General features: G+C 56.0%; 7 protein-coding genes across 7 annotated transcripts; 3 read left to right on the forward strand and 4 right to left on the reverse strand.

Annotated features, from left to right (window-relative positions):
* Window positions 1-735: 735 nt before the first annotated feature.
* LTHEOB_4796 (Alpha beta hydrolase fold protein) lies at window positions 736-3571 on the reverse strand (the record flags this gene model as incomplete). Its single annotated transcript, XM_035513869.1, has 6 exons — window positions 736-741; window positions 1256-1374; window positions 1431-1474; window positions 1598-2105; window positions 2205-2298; window positions 2411-3571. The coding sequence occupies 6 exons, from the start codon at window positions 3569-3571 to the stop codon at window positions 736-738; spliced, it is 1932 nt and encodes a 643-aa protein (XP_035374238.1).
* Window positions 3572-4929: 1358 nt separating this feature from the next.
* LTHEOB_4797 (Short-chain dehydrogenase/reductase SDR) lies at window positions 4930-6091 on the reverse strand (the record flags this gene model as incomplete). The annotated part of the gene is made up of 3 exons (XM_035513870.1): window positions 4930-5243; window positions 5298-5636; window positions 5683-6091. The coding sequence occupies 3 exons, from the start codon at window positions 6089-6091 to the stop codon at window positions 4930-4932; spliced, it is 1062 nt and encodes a 353-aa protein (XP_035374239.1).
* Window positions 6092-6498: 407 nt separating this feature from the next.
* Window positions 6499-7602, forward strand: LTHEOB_4798 (LETM1-like protein; the record flags this gene model as incomplete). Its single annotated transcript, XM_035513871.1, has 1 exon — window positions 6499-7602. The coding sequence occupies one exon, from the start codon at window positions 6499-6501 to the stop codon at window positions 7600-7602; it is 1104 nt and encodes a 367-aa protein (XP_035374240.1).
* A 394-nt stretch (window positions 7603-7996) lies between these two features.
* Window positions 7997-9086, forward strand: LTHEOB_4799 (Eukaryotic translation initiation factor 3; the record flags this gene model as incomplete). Its single annotated transcript, XM_035513872.1, has 3 exons — window positions 7997-8166; window positions 8440-8966; window positions 9043-9086. The coding sequence occupies 3 exons, from the start codon at window positions 7997-7999 to the stop codon at window positions 9084-9086; spliced, it is 741 nt and encodes a 246-aa protein (XP_035374241.1).
* A 555-nt stretch (window positions 9087-9641) lies between these two features.
* On the reverse strand, window positions 9642-11119 carry LTHEOB_4800 (Pdcd2-c domain-containing protein; the record flags this gene model as incomplete). Its single annotated transcript, XM_035513875.1, has 2 exons — window positions 9642-10889; window positions 10994-11119. The coding sequence occupies 2 exons, from the start codon at window positions 11117-11119 to the stop codon at window positions 9642-9644; spliced, it is 1374 nt and encodes a 457-aa protein (XP_035374242.1).
* Window positions 11120-11419: 300 nt separating this feature from the next.
* LTHEOB_4801 (SGT1 domain-containing protein) lies at window positions 11420-13450 on the reverse strand (the record flags this gene model as incomplete). Its single annotated transcript, XM_035513876.1, has 2 exons — window positions 11420-12949; window positions 12998-13450. The coding sequence occupies 2 exons, from the start codon at window positions 13448-13450 to the stop codon at window positions 11420-11422; spliced, it is 1983 nt and encodes a 660-aa protein (XP_035374243.1).
* Window positions 13451-13876: 426 nt separating this feature from the next.
* On the forward strand, window positions 13877-17706 carry LTHEOB_4802 (Microtubule associated protein; the record flags this gene model as incomplete). The annotated part of the gene is made up of 3 exons (XM_035513877.1): window positions 13877-14449; window positions 14509-17399; window positions 17475-17706. The coding sequence occupies 3 exons, from the start codon at window positions 13877-13879 to the stop codon at window positions 17704-17706; spliced, it is 3696 nt and encodes a 1231-aa protein (XP_035374244.1).
* Window positions 17707-18388: the final 682 nt, after the last annotated feature.

An 18388-nucleotide genomic window follows, 5' to 3' on the forward strand; every position in this document is an offset into this window, starting at 1 on the left:
AGCGGACTCGTGCTTTTTTAGATACAGAGAAAAGATAAGTGCCGCCATTAGGCATTATGGGGCGACCACAGAATAGATTATAATGCATGGATATGAGGTTGAACTCGTGGACTTCTGGCTTCTTTGTTGTGAGATTAAGACGTGAGAATTGTACCTCCTTAGGTGGACAGTATTGTCAACGATTTTTGAAACAGAGTCAACTATCAACACGTGTACTGCACTGTTCCAGATTACAACTCCGCGGAAGCGTTGTATGGTACTACGAAGAGTACAGCTTGACTCTACAGCTCGCTATCATGAACAGGAGACACACTACCGGAAAATTCTCTTCCACCCCCTTCTTTTCTCTAGCTGTGACTTGAAACACTCACCTCCATTTCGGCAGAAGGTTCGATTACCGATAAATCTGGCCACGCAAGCTATTGCGCCAGAGTTCTCCTTTTCGCATTCCCCAAAAGACCGACCGAGAACGACAAGCCGATTAGTGGTCTATCAATCTCCACACTTAGTTCCACCGCCCTTTTCCAGTCGTGCTCGGCCTCGGGGTATTTCTCACTCCCGTATCTTCCGCTTGGTTCCGAGACACGGAACAAGGCGAGAAGCGGTACCTAACGGAGGGGCGAATTCGTAAGCCATTCGCATCTAGTATAATATGCGAGGCCGAGGTGGGGAAATGGTCTGTTTGGGGTCAAATAAAGTGTCGTACTGATAAGCATAAGTAAGGGATCAACCCTCTTAGACCTGGAGGAAAAAAGAAGTTTTGCGGGTTCATTGGGTGAGATGGGCCCGTTTTTGCCGGACATTTCCGTGAATAGGGTTGTGAAATAGGCTTTCTTAGTCATGCTTAGCGCTTTATCTCGTCACACCCGATATCATCAGAAGTAAAAAGTCTAGTCGCCTAATTCTCTCGGATCCATCCTTGCGAAAGCGAGGCTCAGTTCGATGTTGTTTAGTTAAACGAGTCTAGAACGTAACTTGTCCACTCCCTCTATACGTCGCCGCCCCCATCTCTCTGTCTTTCCCGGGACTGGCCTTCAAACCTTGATCTCGGGCAGTGGCGGTAGACCCGCTCTCGCTGCAGCGTCTTTATATGCGTTCTTTTCGTATTACACGGGATGAACCCCTAATTGTTAGCATCTGGATCAGGATGAAACAGCGCTCTCGGGCCTAGGTAAAGTCCGTTCGATCGAAGCAAGGATAGGTCAAGCCAGGGGCACGGCAGTGGGGCACAGCTAGAGCGAATGAGAGGACTTACATAGCTGTCCAGGCGCATGTCGTCTGGAATCATTCCCGGCGTCGTAGAGCCTTGGTTTTCGAAGTTGAAGATGGCGGCTGACGAAGGATCGTAATTATCCCAGTGCGGGACATCCGGGACTGCCGCGGGGAGAATTCGTCAGTAAGGAGCTCGGAGGAAGGAAGAAACTGCTTACTTCCGTGGCAGTTCGGGTCCAGGTCGTAGGCGAAGGATATCCACCTAATGATAGAAAAACAGCGGTCAGCCCGTCATTTCCTCTTCAGGCTTCCAGGGACCATGCTGCAACGTCATTCCATCCACGCCCCCTTTGCAGCAATGGCCTACGGAACAGAGCCAACTCACATCGACTGCACCAAACTCGCCAGCTGTTTATCCTGCTCCACCGCATCCGGCCACCCGTAAATGTCACCGAACACGGACCCCAACTCGGAGGCGTGCAACACGCCGGCTCGGATCTTATTCGCGTCCGGCACGTCCGGCGGGAAGCCGTAGAAGCGCTCGTTAAACAGGCTCAACCGTGGCTTCTGCGACCACCGGTACCCCCACGTCTTTGCTCCTCCTGCTTTCTTCCCGACGCCGCCGCCGCCGCCGCCGCCGCCGCAACTGCCGCTAGCGGTGGTGGTGGTGGCCGTCGTCGTGTTGGGCGCGTCCGCGCCGGAAGCGTGCCGCCCTAGGTTGATTCGCCGTGGGATGTCCTGCACCGCGTCGCCCAGGACTGCTTCGCCGATGTAGTAGGAGTCTGGGGCGGTGGGGTCGGCGTCGAAGCCGCGGCCGTTTTCGGCGGCGGTGTGGTTGTAGTAGGTGGAAAGCACGGGGCGGGCGAGGGTGAGGTCTGTGGTGTGGAGGTTTTCTGGTTTGAGGCGTCAGTGTTGTTTGGATGACTGGTGGTAATGTTTCTGAGGGCAGAAGAAGAAGAAGAAGCAGGAGAAGCTGGAATAAAAGTACTTACTCGCAACAACTTGAGCCAGATAGGTCTCGTTGGTCGCCAAACCGGTAGGCACACGGCCGTACAAGCTGCCTTCGTTCAGGGTATCTCCAATCATCTGTCCCACGCCGGGCGGCGCTCACGGTCAGCCCTTATCATCTGCAAAGACCTCCCCGCCAGACACTTTCAACACCGCCAGGCAAACTACAACAGCAGCCCCACACACTCACCATCGGAATCTGCGCAGCGTCCTCGTCCCAATAATTCTCCGACTTCACCCACTCGCCATCTATCCCGAACCCAACCGGCAACTGCACAAACTCGTCCAACGTGTTATACAGCTCACTCGAGCTATTATACCAAACCTGCATCAACTCCTCCACCCCCACCCCCCTCAAACACGCCAACGCCTCCTCCTGCCCCGTCCCGCCGTTCGCAACAGCAGACGGACACCCCAACGCCCTCAAACTCCCCTCGAGAAACCCGTCCCCCTCCTCCGGCCGCACGCCCCTCAGCGCGAGGCTGCCAGGCCCCCCGCTCTCCATTATCGCGCCGCGGAACAACTGGCCATCACCCTCACCATCACCACCTTTCTTCTCTTCAACGGAGGAGCCGGCGGAGGAAGCAACGTACGCCTCATACCTCACCTGCGTCCACACATCGAAGCTGCCCGCGCTCTGCCCGAAAATCACCATCCGCCGCGGGTCGCCGCCAAAGGCCGCGACGTTGGCGCGCAGCCAGCGCAGCGCCAGTCGCTGGTCTTTTAGACCGGTGTTGAGCAGGTTGTTGCGGGCGAAGAGCGTGTTGGACAGGAAGCCGAGGCCGCCGGTGCGGTAGTTGAGGGTGACGGCGAGGACGGGCTTGGGGGTGTTGGTGGCAGTGGTGGTGGGGTGCAGGAGGTTGAGCGAGTGCAGGACGAGGTTGGAGGCGGTGTAGTGCTGCGATTGGCCGCCGATGTTGGCGCCGCCGTAGATGTAGATGAGGACTGGGAGGAGCGGGGAGGAGCTGGTGGTGTTGTTGGGGGTGTTGGGGGTGGGGTTGACGGCGGCCGCTGTCGGGCGGTAGATGTTCAGCGTCAGGCAGTCCTCGCTCAGGCCGTTTGCGGCCTCGAAGGCGCGGTCTTGCAGGCACGCGGGCCCGTAGCTCGTCGCGTCGATTTGCTGCGACGGGTCGCCCGATGTGTAGGGCTGTGGGTCGGCGAATCGTAAGGCGCCTAGCGGAGGCTCTGCGTAGGGGATGCCGAGGAATTGCTCTACGCCTGGTATGCTGGTGTTTGGGTGGTAGGTGCCTTGTGGGGTAAGGACGGGTAGTGGTGGTAAGGCCTGGCAGAGGGCTGCTGGGGAAATGAGGAGAAGCTGAGACGTGAAGACAGGCATGACGAAGAGGAGCATGGTGGTGCTGAGGTCGGGAGTGGACGCGTTGCTGCACCATCAATTGGAAGATGGAAGGGTATTAAACCATGTCAGCAAGCCTGGTGGCGGTGTAGGTGTTTGCATGGCTCGGGAACGACGTCAAGACTTCAGAAAGTTCAGCTGCAGTTGGCGGTATGTCGTCACCATGGTACACGGCATGGCGTCTGGACAGCAGGGCCTGCAGACTGTGTTCTGCATGAGCGGCGGTAGGGATGGCGTCTGCCGAAATGTCAGCCTGCATTAGGGGTACATGCAGACGCATGCTGCGGCTGAAAAATGTCAAGTATGCAGAACCCCCAATCGCCACTACATACCACCATCACTCTTTTAGTCGTATGGTCTTGGCAGCGCATGCTGTGCGTGATGATGTATATTGGCTTTGTCTCAATGCAAAAGAATTACGGATACTCACCAACGCAAACTTGGCTGTAGCCCTATCCTCCAACGTTAACATGTCATTCTGCTTGAGGCACCATTGGTGGTGGTAAGACATTCAATGGATGTGAGATCGGGTGTTGTCGAATATTGCAACAGGGTGTCTGAAGTGATATCCAATGGTGAGTCAGCTGGGAGGAACAGTAGCAGATACGCAGCCATTTGAGCAATGCGGCTTGGTGGTTCAAGGGATTTCCATGCACTATGCGGTCCCCTGCAGCTTAGGTATGCGCGTTTGTGCAACGTCGGGTGGAAGAACGGAGCTGGATGGTTGCATTTGACAGGCGCCAACGGCCCAGCAATGAGGATCTGTGTAACTAAACGAGCCGTGCTATCGAGTCACTCCGTGGTCTGATATTCCCAAGGAATGAAAGGTTGTGATAGCCTTTGTTCGACCGTCTCTTGGCGTGCTAAATCGGATTAGGTGGACATGAAGGGAAAGTACAACGAATCAACGACAAGTCCACACTGTCTAATCGCAAGTGTCGCGAGTGAGTAACATTTTCTGCATCTGGTGAAAGAGTTTGGATGACTCCTCAAATGGGATCCCGGAAATGGCAATCGTCGGGGGCATCTCTAAGCTTCATGCTGCCTTCGACTGCCGAATCATTAGTGAATCTTAGTCTTAACAACTGTAGGTCGAGCCAGACTTGGAAATCAGCAACACTGAAAGGTGTGGAAGTTTTTTATGCTCAATTGTCACGGTGCAGTGTCGAGCATGCATGTGTTGTCACCTGGTCATGCATGCATATGCATCGAACCGCAACGTCACGCGATCGAAAAAACGCTGCCGCAGTCGAAGACATTGAAGCTATAAATCAGTCAATTCAAGAAATTTGCCAGTTATTGCGTGCATAGAATCTGGACTATTTGAGGAGGCTCAAATGGGTAAAATGGTCATCTCAAAGCTTCGTGCCATCACCCATGCGTGCCTTGCTTGCATTGTCTCGGAACTTCTCCTGCATCCAGTTGGGTAATCCTCTGAAGCCTGAAAGGAACGAGTGGGGTTTGGGCAATATCAATTGGTTTCCACGGCAGGCAAAAATTTGCTCCAGGATGGAATTGCCCACAGATGCGGGCGTCAGGAGAGGGCCGTAGTGGCGCTCAAGTTCTTTGGCGTGATGGGCGATGAGAGCCGTACTAGTCCAGCTGGGATGAACGACGGTGGTGTGGACATTGGGGGCCCCATGGCGGTGGCGGAGCTCTTGGGTAAGGCCTGTGAAAGCGTGAGCTGTGGCAACGATGCAAGGGGTGTGATGCAAAAGTATACCTTCGTGGAAAGCAAGAGCGCCGGTCTTTGTGGCAGCGTAGTCGGCGATGTTCGGCAGGGCCACAAAGCTGGCGGTACTGGCGACAGTGACGACATGGCCCTTGTTGTGCTTGATCATGTCCGGCAAGAAAGCTTGGCATGTATACCAGTGAGAGAACAGATTGACCCCGAAAATCTTGTTCAGATGTTCAGGACTAGTGTTGAGAATGGTATGAGAGGCGCCAATGCCCGCATTGTTGACCAGGATCGAAGGTTGACCCAAGGTGGACCTGATTTGGTCTGCTGCACGGTTGACGGCATCAGGGTCGGTGATGTCGCAGTGCTGGAAGAAAACATTTGCTGAGATCTGTTAGAAAGTGGGCAAGGCCGATTGAAAGGGACGTACAATGTTCCAGTCTTTTAGGCAGAGGTTGCACATCTAATATAGCCACCTTGACGCCGCGCTGGATGAGACCATTCACTACTACTTCGCCGATACCGCCACAACCGCCGGTCACAACGGCAATTTCCTGGGACCAGACCCAGCGATTGGCATCGCTACGGATGCTCCAGCCATTGGTTGCGAGTGAATTGAGCCATGAATTGACATGCTTGACCAGGCCGATGGCGCAGAGCCACTTCAATGAGGACACGACGCGGCGAATGGTTAGTTGAGGAGCAATGCTGGCGAGGTGACGAATGATGGGCTCTTTGACGTGGTCAGGGGCTTTGGTGAGCAATAAAAGCAAGGGTCCCGTGATCAAAGGATTCGTGATGGCTCCCACTACAGGGGAAGCAAGTTTGGAGACGGCCATGGTGATTTTTGGCGTCGAAAAACAGCACAGGCCCGAGAGTTATATAGTCGGCGGGCTGGAAGGCAACGTGGAAGAGCGGGACATTTGCGGAAGCATGTGGAGCAGCAGCCAGCAGCGCAGATCAGATTTGGAGATTCGAGCCGAGGCAAGCATATCGTCCAGCAACTGATCGTCGCCACAAGCCTGTCGGCGGTAGGTTACTCGCCATAACGTAGCCATTTCAGGTATCCAATGCGACCGGCAGCGAGGAGGGGAAGGAAGAAAGGTGGTGGTCATGACGCCAGCGCCGGCGCGTCAAGCGCGTCACACGAACTGAGCCGCGGCAACTTTCCCTCTCCAAATAATTTCCACCCAACCCCAAACCGCCGCATACCTCCATTCGGCACCCACGCCAGCTGCTCTATGCCATGATCTCCCGCATAGGCAGTGCGCGGGTTGCCCCGTCGCCCTTCACCCTCACTCCGCTCCAATTTGCCTGTCGCCGCGCCGTCCACCAACAAGCGGCCACCTCGCCCTCCAGGCCGCCCTCCAAGTCCCAGCCTAAGCTCGACCTGATTAACAGAGAGCGCGCCAATCCCCCGGCTTCGACCCTCCCCGAGCTCGTCGACGTTCCTCCGCGGAGGCCCGACCAAAACATCCTCAGCTATGGCCTCCAATCCGGCAAAGCCTACTGGAAGTTCTACAAGGCCGGTGTGAAGAGCATATGGAACAACCGCAAGCTGGCCAAGGCCGTCTTGGAGCGCCTGCGCCAGAACAAAGAGCCGTTTGTGCAGATCAAGCCCGGCATGGACGCATTGGACGTGGCCTTCACACGCGGCGAGTTCCAGCTGTTGCGCCGGTCGCAGCATGACATGCGCCGCGTGCCCGCCTTCGCCGTGCTGCTCCTACTATGCGGCGAGTGGCTGCCGGTCATCGTCATCTTCGTCGACGGTCTCGTTCCGCTGCCTTGCCGCATTCCCCGCCAGGTTGAGAAGGCCGAGCGCAAGCGCGAGGACCAGCGCCGTGGCGGCCGAAAGCTGCTGGCCGATACTCAAGCTGCCGCCCGCATAGATCAGCACCGCGTGCCGCAGGGTGATGGTGAGACTATGAGGGCACTGGATACGCTACATCTCAACCTCGACCAGGCCACGAAGAACTTGACACATTCCCCCAAAACCTCGGTACATCTGTACCTGCACCATGCCGCTACCAACTTCAATGTGCGCTCTACCCTGTGGGATCGGACTAAAGCCTACACCATCATGCCGTCGATATTGTGGATGATCAAGCTGCGGAGGCATTTAAGATACCTGACGCTTGATGACGCGCTTCTGCGCCGCGATGGTGGTGTCGACGCTCTTAGGCCTGAAGAGGTGCTCGTTGCCTGCACTGACCGCGGCATTGATATCACGGGGAAAGCGGAGGGACAGTGGAGGCCAGACGCACAGTTGAGGGCGGACTTGAAGGAGTGGCTGCAGAAGAGGAGGGGTTCGGAATGGTTGAAGCTGCTTTTCGAAAAGAACAAGGCATAGTCAGTTTTCCGCGATCATACGCGTTCGCCAAATTAGATGTAAACAATGTAATCCTTGTATTCAAGTATAGCTAGTCTCTACCCATGTATGAATAGACATGTTGATAAATACACACTACCAATAGTCATTACTTATATTTGTTACCTCAACGTATCACCATCTGAAACTTAAACGGACAGAAGTATGATCAACTTCGACTGCACTTTTGACACTTGCTGGGCACATATGCGGAACCGTGGTCGATGTCTTGTCTTGTGGTCCGGGGAAGATCACGTGCCGCCCACTCGGGGCTCGCGACGACGAAAATGCGAGCTTTGTGGCTCACCAAAATCTCCAGCACGAACCCCTCCAACCTCTTCCACTTCGGCCTTGCTGCCCACCACATCCGCACACCATGGGCATCCCCTTCGACTTCGCGCAGGAACGGCCGGAACACATCGACCAGATCCTCAACGGTCTGGATCGGTACAACCCCGAGACCACTGCCGTCTTCCAGGACTATGTGATGCAGCAGTGCGAGAGCCAGACCTACGACTGCTACGCCAACCTGGCTCTGCTGAAGCTGTACGTTATTCCCGCCCTCGTTTCCAATCTTCCGGCCTCATCTGCGATCTTGGTCGCGTCCTACATCTTTTCGTCTGGCCTGCGCGTCTGCCCTTGTTGCAATGATGATCAAATACCACACGTTTCCTATTACCTGAGGGCGTCGGAGTCTGAACCCTCCTGTCCACTGAAGCGTCTTTATTAGCTCTATCTGAAAGCGCGATTCTCCTACTTTTCTGTCACCGCATGCACTTTTCAAGCAAGCATCGCTAACACGAATCGGCGCGTCCACAGCTACCAGTTCAACCCCCACCTGGCCCGCGATGAGACCATCACCAACATCCTGGTCAAGTCTCTGACCGTCTTCCAATCGCCCGACTTCTCGCTCTGCCTGTCGCTGCTGCCGCCGCACATCCTCGCGCCGCTGTCGAGCACCTCGACCGCGAACCCGGCCGCCGGCGACCCGGCCCTCAGCGAGGCCGTGCAGAAGCTCAGCGTGCTGAGCAACCTGCTGGGCGCCGCCGACTACCAGGGCTTCTGGGCCACGCTCGACAGCGACGACCTGTACGCCGACCTGATCGCCGACGTGTCGGGCTTCGAGGAGCTGATGTGCGTCCGCATCGCCGTCGTCGTCTCCCAGGCCGTGCGCGAGATCGAGCGCCCCATCCTCGAGACTTGGTTGAACAAGAAGGGCAAGGAGTTTGAGCACTTCGTCGGCGACGTGTGCGGCTGGACCATCGACGGTGACAACGTCAAGGTGCCTTTGAACAAGGAGAACGAGGCCAAGGGCACCGTCGTGAGGGAGAACGTCAAGTTCGACCGTAAGTCTTCCGTGTCCTGCACGCTTGCAAGGGGGGTTTCCGTCTTCTATGGTATGCTAACATGCTTTCGTAACAGAATTCTCGAGGTTGATCAGGCGTGCCTACGAGCAGCCCGCGTAAGCGCGTTGCTTGATGACGTTACCACCAACCTTAATACCAGACCTCAGATCCTTGTGTTTCTTCATTCTATCTCGTACCTGCTCCAGGGGCACTAATCACTGCTTGGTGCTCTCATCATTTTGTTGCTTTAAAGATATCTTTGGGCACGGCACCCGCCCTAAAAGGTTCGGAATGCACGAGTATGGCGGAGACAAAAAGGGAAACGGCGTTTTACGAGATGACGAAATAGTGCGGTTCCATCTTGAGTTGCAAGGCTTATCGCATGCTCTTACTTCGGAACCAAGCTGGTAGAGAAATGGAGCACCGGTTGTTTTGCGCTGGAGGCTGAAATATGTCCTACAATGCAAGAACAAGTCACCAGCATCAAGGAAGCTCGATCAGTGATGAACTCGCTGAAACCATTAGAGGAAAGAAAAAACAAAATCATCCCTTCATTTGCTCTTCTCTCATGCCGTGATATCTCGTAATGACCAAAAAACGCCGAAAGTGCTCACTCCAAACTTTTTCCATCCCACCTTCTACCCTACCAACGGAATCGTTCAGACATCGCTTACATTACTTCCTGTCAGCAACCTCCTCCCACTGCACACCCACCCACTCCTCCAAGTACTCAGCCTCCCCGTCCTTCGCATCCTTGGTCACACAATCCTTGGAGCAAACGCCAACAATGATCGTGCCCCACTCCATTCCATCGAGACCCAACTCCTCAGCCTCGAGCTCCGCAATAGCCTGCGGCGTCAACTGCACCTCGAAGACGCGGCCCGCGCCGCAATTGGCGCACTTGGGCATGCCCTTCCCACGACCGCCCGCCGTCTTGACCTTGCCCTCCTCCATATCCTCATTATCATCATCGTCCCCGCTATCAAGCAGCTTGCCCACGGCGTCGGTCTTGCTGTACAGCAGCGGCAGCCCGTTCCACTCGTACCGCAGCACCTGCTCGGGGTTCTGCGCCAGGCGGTCCGCGAAGCGCTGGAACGTCTTGTCCATGAGGGACTCGTAGATCTGCTTATCTTCCTTGCTCGCGGCGCCTGCACCACTTCCGCTGCCCTCGCCCGCCGCGTCGTCTGGGTCCGCGGCGTTGGGGTCCAGCTGCGCGTTTGCGGGCAGCGAGTTGTCTTCGGGCGACAGCGTCTCGTAGTCGGCGTCGAGGTGGTAGGACGGATACGGCTTGGCCAGCGCCGAGGCGTCCGTCGGCCAGGGCTCGTACGGCGGGCGTGCTGCTGCTGCTGCGGCGGCGGGTTGGTCGCTGGTGGCGGGAGCGGCGGCGGCGATGCGTGCTTTTTCCGCAAAGGTCTGGCTCAGCTCGTCCTCCTTCTTGCCGCCCACCACCGCCTGCGGCGGTTTCGCCGCCAGCCCGCTCGCCGGCGACGCGAACGGGTTCGCCATCGCGCCTCCAGCACCACCACCACTCGCAGCGAACGGATTCGCAGCAAACGGGTTCGCCTGCGCGGGCGTCGGGCCTGCTCCGCCACCAAAGAGTGCGGTCCCCAGCTGCCCTTGCTTCTTCCACCGCTCCTCCTCCTCTTTCCTGCGCTGCTCCGCCTTTGCGGCTTCTTCCTCGTTCTTCTTGCGCTCCGCGGCCGCCAGCGCGGCGTCGACCTTCACGCCGCGGACGGCGCGCACCGAGCCGGCTTTGCGCGCGCACGGCTTGCGGCGGCACGCGAAGATGTAGAGGCGCCGCGAGTGGCCCGGGAAGTGTGTCGGCGCGTCGCCGTTGATCTGGAGGAGGAGCGGCATGGGCGTGTTGCAGACGCCGCATTTGGTGAGGGCGAAGGAGGGGGTTGTGGTCGTGTCGAGCCAGGTCTGTGGTAAATTGAGTTACGTGGTCAGCTTGAGGAAGCTTTATTGTGGCCATGGGATTGGACTTTGGGAGGAGGGACAGTCGTGAAGCAGGTGGGGTATGGTACCGGATGGCCGCCGAGCTGGCTGAAGTTGTCGTCTGTTGGCTCTTTGGAGGCGTAGCCGAGGAGGACATTGGTCTCGGTGAATTCCGAGTCCTCGTCGCCGGAGGAGTCGCTATCGTAGGGTGGCATTGTTTAGGCGGGGGAATGGGTGCAGAGCGCGAAGAGGTGTGCTGTTTTGAACTTTTGGGCGTCGGGCGTTGTTGTATCGCGGGGCCGTTCGAAAAAAGTTGGATTGCTCGTCTGGGGCCGATAAGATAGCGCGCTACGCTTACCCGGCGAATATGTGGATTGCGTCATTGAAGAGGCTATCTATCAATCCTCCACGGAATCTTTCGTGCAAACAGTGAAAACGATGCTTATATAAGATATCGATATCCTGTTATTGCAGATGAACTTCATATGCTCTATTTGATTTTACATGTCCTTGTTTTACTTCTTTTCTGGCTCATCCCTCGGCATGTTGACTCCCATCATGCCCATCATGTTGCCCGCAGGTCCTGCCATACCCGCCTGGCCCTTGAAAGCCTCCAGCATATTCTTCAGCATATTATAGTCCATGTCAAGAACCTCACCGTCTTCGTCGTCGCTTCTCTCAATTTCCTCGACATCATCATCCTCATCCGCCTTTCCCTTGCCCTTTCCTTTGATCGCTTTTTGCCCATCGGCTGTCTTAGGCTTCGGATTAAGGTTCAGTGCTCCAGCCTCCCTGAGCTCTGCCTCCATACCCTCCATCATTTTGCGGAACTCTTCCGCTTCTTTCGGATCATAAGCTTCGTCATCCTCATCATCAGAACTCAGCTCTTCCACCTTTGCGGAACCCTTTGGTGGTGGTCTTGGAGGCCCGAACATTTTCGCCTCCGTCTCCTTCTCTTTTAGGCGTGCCTCAACTTGCTCGCCCTTCAGCTTTTTGAGTTCATCGATGGGCATCTCCATAATTTCTTTGTAGACGTCGTCGGGCATACCCATCATCTGTCGCATCATTTTCGAGAACTCCTCTTCATCGAACGAAGCCGCCTTGTCCTCCCCTTCGCTACTGACCTCGCTGTCGTCCTCGTCGTCGTCTTCATCATCCTCATCGTCAACGTCCATATCGTCGAGCTCCGCCCCTTCCGGACCAGCCGTCTCATCGTTCAAGAAGCTCTCGAACCGCTCAACCATCTTCCGCAAATTCTCCTGCACGTCCTTATCCCCGAAGCCCTCCTCAGTGCCTCGAGTGCCCTCCATGGTGAAACCCTTCTTGCCCGCAAGCTCGCGCTCGAAGTCCTCATAGTTGATGTTCATCCAACTGTCGTCATCCTCTTGCCGGTCCCACGCAGCAATTTCAGCGTCCGTCGGCAGGGCGTCGTCCCCGTTCTCAACGTCTTCCAGCAGCAGCTCAATTTCGCGCACGGCAGGCTTATCGCGGTTTTGCGGGTCACCGACCAACATCTCGAAGCCGCACGCCAGCTTCATGCCCAACAACAGCCGGTCGTGTTCTTGCGCTTCTACGTGTTGAGCGAGCGCCGCTTCCCACGCCTTGTTGGGTGCGTCAAACTCCTGCGATTTGAGCTGCGCGTAACCGACTTTCGTGAAGCGCACGCGCACGGTCACGAGGTCCTCAGGCGGGAATCGCAGGGTGCCGCCTTTCTCGTCGGCCTGTTTCAGCGGCTTGAGCGCAATCGGATCACGGAGATAGAAGGCCTCGACAGCGGGGCTGATGTAGGCGGGGTTGCTGTGCAGCAGGAAGGCCAGTCGCCGTGGGATGGTGGTGAGCGCGTGATGCAGGGTGCTAGAGATTTCGGAAGGGTAGTTCCGAAGGCGGTAGAATGCTTCGGACTCGATGAGAGGAGAGTCGGTGGCTTTAGATGGGGACGTTTTGATGATGTCGCGGGCTTCAAGTAGTGTTAGAGGCCGTTTGTCTGGGGCAGTCGGAGGACCGTCCAGAGGAATGATTTTTAGTTGGCCGTTGTTTAACCATACCTGCATGTGTGAGCGAAGATTTGTAGACGATGGTGAATAGTAGCTTACTCTGTGCTCTGCAACTTCCGGGTTGAGCCATTTGGGAAGCGTATTGGCAGCTTCTATGAGGAGGAACTCGCCGTCTGTATCGTACACGCGTATCCAGGCATCGGCAAATTGCTTGCTGATTTCGCGAAGCAAGTAGACGATTAGCCACTCATCCGCAACAGAATCGCCATAATTGGTGGTGCCACGCAATAACCACGTGCCATCTTCTCTCTTCAGCTCCAGCTTGAAAGACTCGCGCTGCCATATGTAGTCTTTCAGGAGTTTCTTAATGAGCAAATTCGCTGCAGTCTCGACACTTCTAAGCCTCTCACGGACTTGCGAGTCTGTGAGCTTGGAGTCGATTATGAAGATAATGTACTCGACCGTGTCGTCCGGGAGGCGCTTGGGAAAGCCGTCGAAGCCTTCGCCAAACCATTTGAAATCATCTCGGTGCGTGTCGACGATTTGTTCCATGGTCGAAGATGCCCAGGCACAGAGTACTGCAGAATATGATGCTGAGAGGACCTCGAAAAGTTCCGCCCAAGCTGACGATCTGCTTCGTTAGCGCAGAGCGGAAAAGAGTGGCGGCTCCGTTGATGGTCGATGGCAAAGACGGAAGGTCTTGGCGCGAGTGGCCCGTGCGGTACCCGCAGGCTGCCTCGGGGACGCCAATCCCAAAACGACAACAGCAAAATAAACAACCGTTAGAAGCTACAACCACCCACCTCCCCGCCGAAACGGCAACGACAACAATCCACACGCGCCCGCCATTGCGCGCCAACACCGCCAATTTTTTCTATTTTCTGCCTTTGCGCATGCTTATGACTTACCCACCATAGCCACGAGAGCAGCTACGTGCGCCTAACTACAGCCCAACACAAAAACTACACAGAGGCCACCATGGCATACCTCTACCCGGACACTCCACGCACCGCGTACGGCGAAGGCGACCAGACACGCCTGTCGGCCGACGACCTCGACATGTCCATCGAGCCGTCCTTCCACTCGCCCTCCAAGCACGGCGACGACCTCGTACGCCAGATGCGCGGCCAACGAACCCCGCGCGGCCTGAAGACGCCCTCGGCCGGGGCCCGCAACCCGCTCGTCGCCTCCCACAGTCGCCGGCAGCAGCCGCAGCCAGGCAAACAGGAGTTCACACCTCTGCTCAAGAGCGCGATGAAGAACAGGATATCGAATGCGTACGACAGGGAGCTTGGTGGCGGCAATGGTGGTCCGGTCTTCAAGGGCCCCATTCAGACTCCTGCTGCGCTGAAGCCTGGGTACAAATTCGATAACAGCCCACTGCCAGAGGGGAGCTCGATGTACGATGGCTCGTCAGTGACTGAAACCACCGAATTGGCGGACCCAGCGCCACCGCTTGCGAGCAGCAGTATAATGTCTACGCCGATGGCGTTGCCTCGGTCGGGCGAGATGGACAGAGGGAATATGCTCACGCTGCGTGAGCAGGAAGCAGTACGTCTCCAATCATGGAGCGAGATAGATTGTATGTGGCTGACACGGCAGGAATGCAGAAACTCGCGCAAATCGACAAGGAGAATTTCGGCCTAAAGCTCAAGATCCACTACCTCGAGGAGAACCTGAAACGGACTGGCAACGATTACGAACAGGATGCTCTAAGAGAAAATACCGAACTCAAAGTCGACCGCGCACAGATGCAGCTCGAGCTAAAGAAAATGAAGCAATCGCTGCGCAAGGCTGAAAAGGAGCTCGAGGAATACCGCCAGCAACTAGAGGACTACGCTGAGAAGGTCAAGAAGAGGCATCTTGACGCAAGCGCACGAGAGGAAATCGAGGAGCTGAAGAAGCTTGCGGAATCGAGAGCCGCCGAGCTTGAGAAACTACAGAAAAATGTGGATTCGGCTAGCAAGGACAACGCAGAGGTGGAAAAGCTACAGGGCGAGATTGAGGACCTGGAACATGAGCTCAGGCAAAAGGATCAGGAGCTGGACGAAAAGGATGAGCAGCTCGAGGATCTGCGTGCGAAGCTTGAGGCGGCGGAGGGTGGTGATGGTGATTCCGAGGAGAAACAACGAGTCATTGATGAACAATCCGACAAGATTGACGAACTCGAGGATCAGCTGCGGCAAACAGCCAAGGAGAGAGACGAGAAGGAAGATGAACTCGAAGAACTCCACGAAAGGCTGGAAACCATCGAAGGCGAGAAGGACAACCAGCTCAAGGCATTGCAACGGCAACTGGAGTCGTTTGAGCGGGCAAAGAAGGATGATTTCTCAGCATTGGAGGAGAAGGTTCGGCTGAAGGATTTGGACATCAAGTCCCTGGAGCGTCAAGTCGAGTCTGCCGAGCGCGAGAAGCAAAACGAAATCGACGCGCTTCTGGACCGCGTGAGGATCGCCGAAGCTTCTGGCGGAAATCAGGCTCAACTCGCTCAACAAGCTGCCAACGAGGCTCGCGAGAAACTGCAACAGATGAGCCGCCAGAAGGATGACGAGATTTCCGCTCTGAAGGCCCGTTTGGATGCAGCCGAAGTCCTGGGGGACAAACTCGAGGAATGCCAGTACCAATTGCGCCAATATGCCGACGACGCGAGGCGCCGGGACGCTGTTGAAGACAGAAGAGAGCAGGAAATCCAAAACCTACGGGAGCAGCTTCGGGTCTCGGAGCGGAACATGAGCCCACTGAAGAAACGGATAGGAGAACGTGAGGACGCTGACCGAGACTTGGAGAAGCTCCGGACTACTCTGGCTGAGCGTGATTGGGAGGTTTCTAATTTGAAGCGCACCATTGAGTCGCAGTCCTCATCCCTGGAAGAGCTTAAGCGTTCCCAACTCGATGCCGCAAGCCGGTCCTCAGATGCGGAAGGTATCAAGAGGGCTTTGGAGTTCACTAGGAAGGACCTTGAACAAAGCCGTAGGACCCAGGAGCAAGCCGAATTTACTCTCGCTCAGCGCACACGCGAATTGGAATCAGCTCGTCAGTCTTTGGAGGAACTGAGGCGATCTCAGCTGGAGGCCGCAAGCCGCTCTTCGGACGTCGAGGGTCTTAACAGGGCTCTAGAATTCACACGGAAAGATCTTGAGCACAACCGCAGAACCCAGGAGCAACTCGACGCTACCCTCTCTCAACGCACTCGGGACCTGGAGTCAGTTCGCAAGTCTCTGGATGACCGTACAAATGAACTTGAAACCGTCCGTAGGACTCTTGACCAGCGGACCGTGGAGCTCAATGACAAGAGCAGGGAGTTGGAGACTGCTAAACGGACCTTGGCTCAGCGGTCTGAGGAGATTGAGCTGCTCCGCAATAGCATGGAGGAGCCCGACACCCAGTTCGAGATTGTGAACAACCTTGCCCGGGAGCGTGAGCAGGATCTCGACCGCCTTCGTTCAACTGTAAACGCTCGCGAGAAGGACCTTGAGGCTGTCCAGAAGCTGGCCAACGAGAGACTTGAAGCCATCAACGCTCTGCGAGAAGAGCTTACTAAATCGAAGCAGGAGCTCGAGGACGAGATCGAAGTCTTGATTGCTGCTGCCGACGAAGCCGACGTGGAGAAAGAGGCTATGGAGTTCAGGCTTGCGCAGCTGGAGGAAGAAGCCAAGGGCTCTGACGATGTCCGAAGCAAGCTCGAGCCACTTGAGCAGCGCCTCCGCACCGCTGACCGGGAGAAGGCCAGCCTGCAGTCTGAAATTGAGTCACTTAAGCAGGATCTTGGTATCGCAGACAAGGATCGAGAGTCTCTCCAGGCACGCGTGCGCAAGCTCGCTCAAGAGCTTGAGCAGTTGCGTGCCTCCGCCAACAAGGGCCCCGATGTCACGTCCACCGGTGAGCGCCGTGACTTGCACGAAGCCGTCAAGTCTGCACAGCTTGAGGCCGAAGAGCTCCGCCTCGAGCTCACGAACCGCGAGAAGCAGCTGTCCGACCTCCAGTCCAAGGTCCGTGAGGACAAGAAGAAGCTCCGGACGGCAGAGCTGGAGAATGAAGAGCTCAAGCTTCAGATTTCCGAGAAGGATGGCGAATTGGAGGCTTATGCCGCCCGCTTCAAGCGTGAGGGCACCAACCGTGACGCCACTAAGAAGCACACTGCCGACCTGAAGGAGCTGCACGAGATGCTCCGCAACGCGACGCTCGAGGTGGAAGAGCTGCAACTCGCGCTTTCCGAGCGCGATGCGCAGATGGACGCACTAGCGAAGGAGTCGCGCCAGCTCATCCGCGAGAAGGAGCGGAAGCTCAAGGCGCTACAGCTGCAGGCTGACGCCAGCGGCGACGCGGTCGAGCTCAAGGCCCAGCTGTCGGAGAAGGATAAGAGGCACTCGAGCGAGCTTAAGGGCCTCGCCAAGCAGATCCAGTACCTCCGTGCCAGGTGCGCGCGCGAGGAGAACTTCCGCGAGGGCTTGGCGTACGAGAAGAGGTTCTTCATGATGCAGATCGAGACGTATAACCAATGGTATGGTGCCCTTTCCTTCCTCATATTCACGTTTTCGTTGGAATTGCATGACTAACGCGATATTTTTGCCTGCAGCACTCAAGCGGATCTCCGTCTCGTCGAGGAAATGGGCATCACGCCCGACGTATCTTTCCGTCAGCGCAAGCCTTCCCTCCGTACCGCCGGTCTGGCCGTCATCGCCGGCATTCGCATGCGCAAGATGCGCGAGGAGTGGGCCAACAGCAAGAAACTGCACGATGCCCTCGTGAAGAAGTTGGAAAGCATGAGGAGGGCCGGGAGAGCGAGTGGAAGGGGGTTGAGGGCCTGAATTACGGGATGAGAGAAGGAGGGATGTCTCAAGGCGAAAATTGGTCTATTGATAGGCGTTTTCTTGTGGTTGGGCTGAAGCATGGGTTGGTCTTGTGGGTTTAAGGGCCTCGGAGTTATTTTCGGGAATGGTTATTGAGCGTATTTTGCTCTTTGGGCGTTGATTGTACCGCCTCGTAAAAAGGCTGTATAGGGATTGGTGGTTGATGATACTTCATTCATACTTGTCTTACAAATGGTTCACATGTCCATGTCACATGATGATATTGGAAAAATACGCAAGGTTGATGATGCTTGACTTGCTAACCTCAAGCAAGCAAATCTTCGATGTTCCAATGAATGTGATAGAACACAGACTTCCCCTAGGCAATGTCATCCTCACAAGCGTTTTGGCATACAGCGTCATTCGCCTCGTATCGACCACCAACTGTGTCCAATCAAGCGCACTTCATGTCTTTTGATAGGCCAACTTCACCCAACAGAGGCTGTCCTGTGAGAACATCCTACGAATGGGGAGACCGGCCGTCGTAACAATGCCAGATGGGGACAGGGAGTATGATACCTACGTCAGGTACATCTACTATAGAGCCTTTAGCATGCCTCAACTATATGGAGACTCCGGATCCCACGACAACTCCCTCTGATTAAAGAGATGATTTCGCCATGAGGATAGTAAGAAGCGC

The sequence above is a fragment of the Lasiodiplodia theobromae genome (assembly GCF_012971845.1).
Source record: "Lasiodiplodia theobromae strain AM2As chromosome Unknown scaffold_13, whole genome shotgun sequence".
NCBI lineage: Eukaryota > Fungi > Ascomycota > Dothideomycetes > Botryosphaeriales > Botryosphaeriaceae > Lasiodiplodia > Lasiodiplodia theobromae.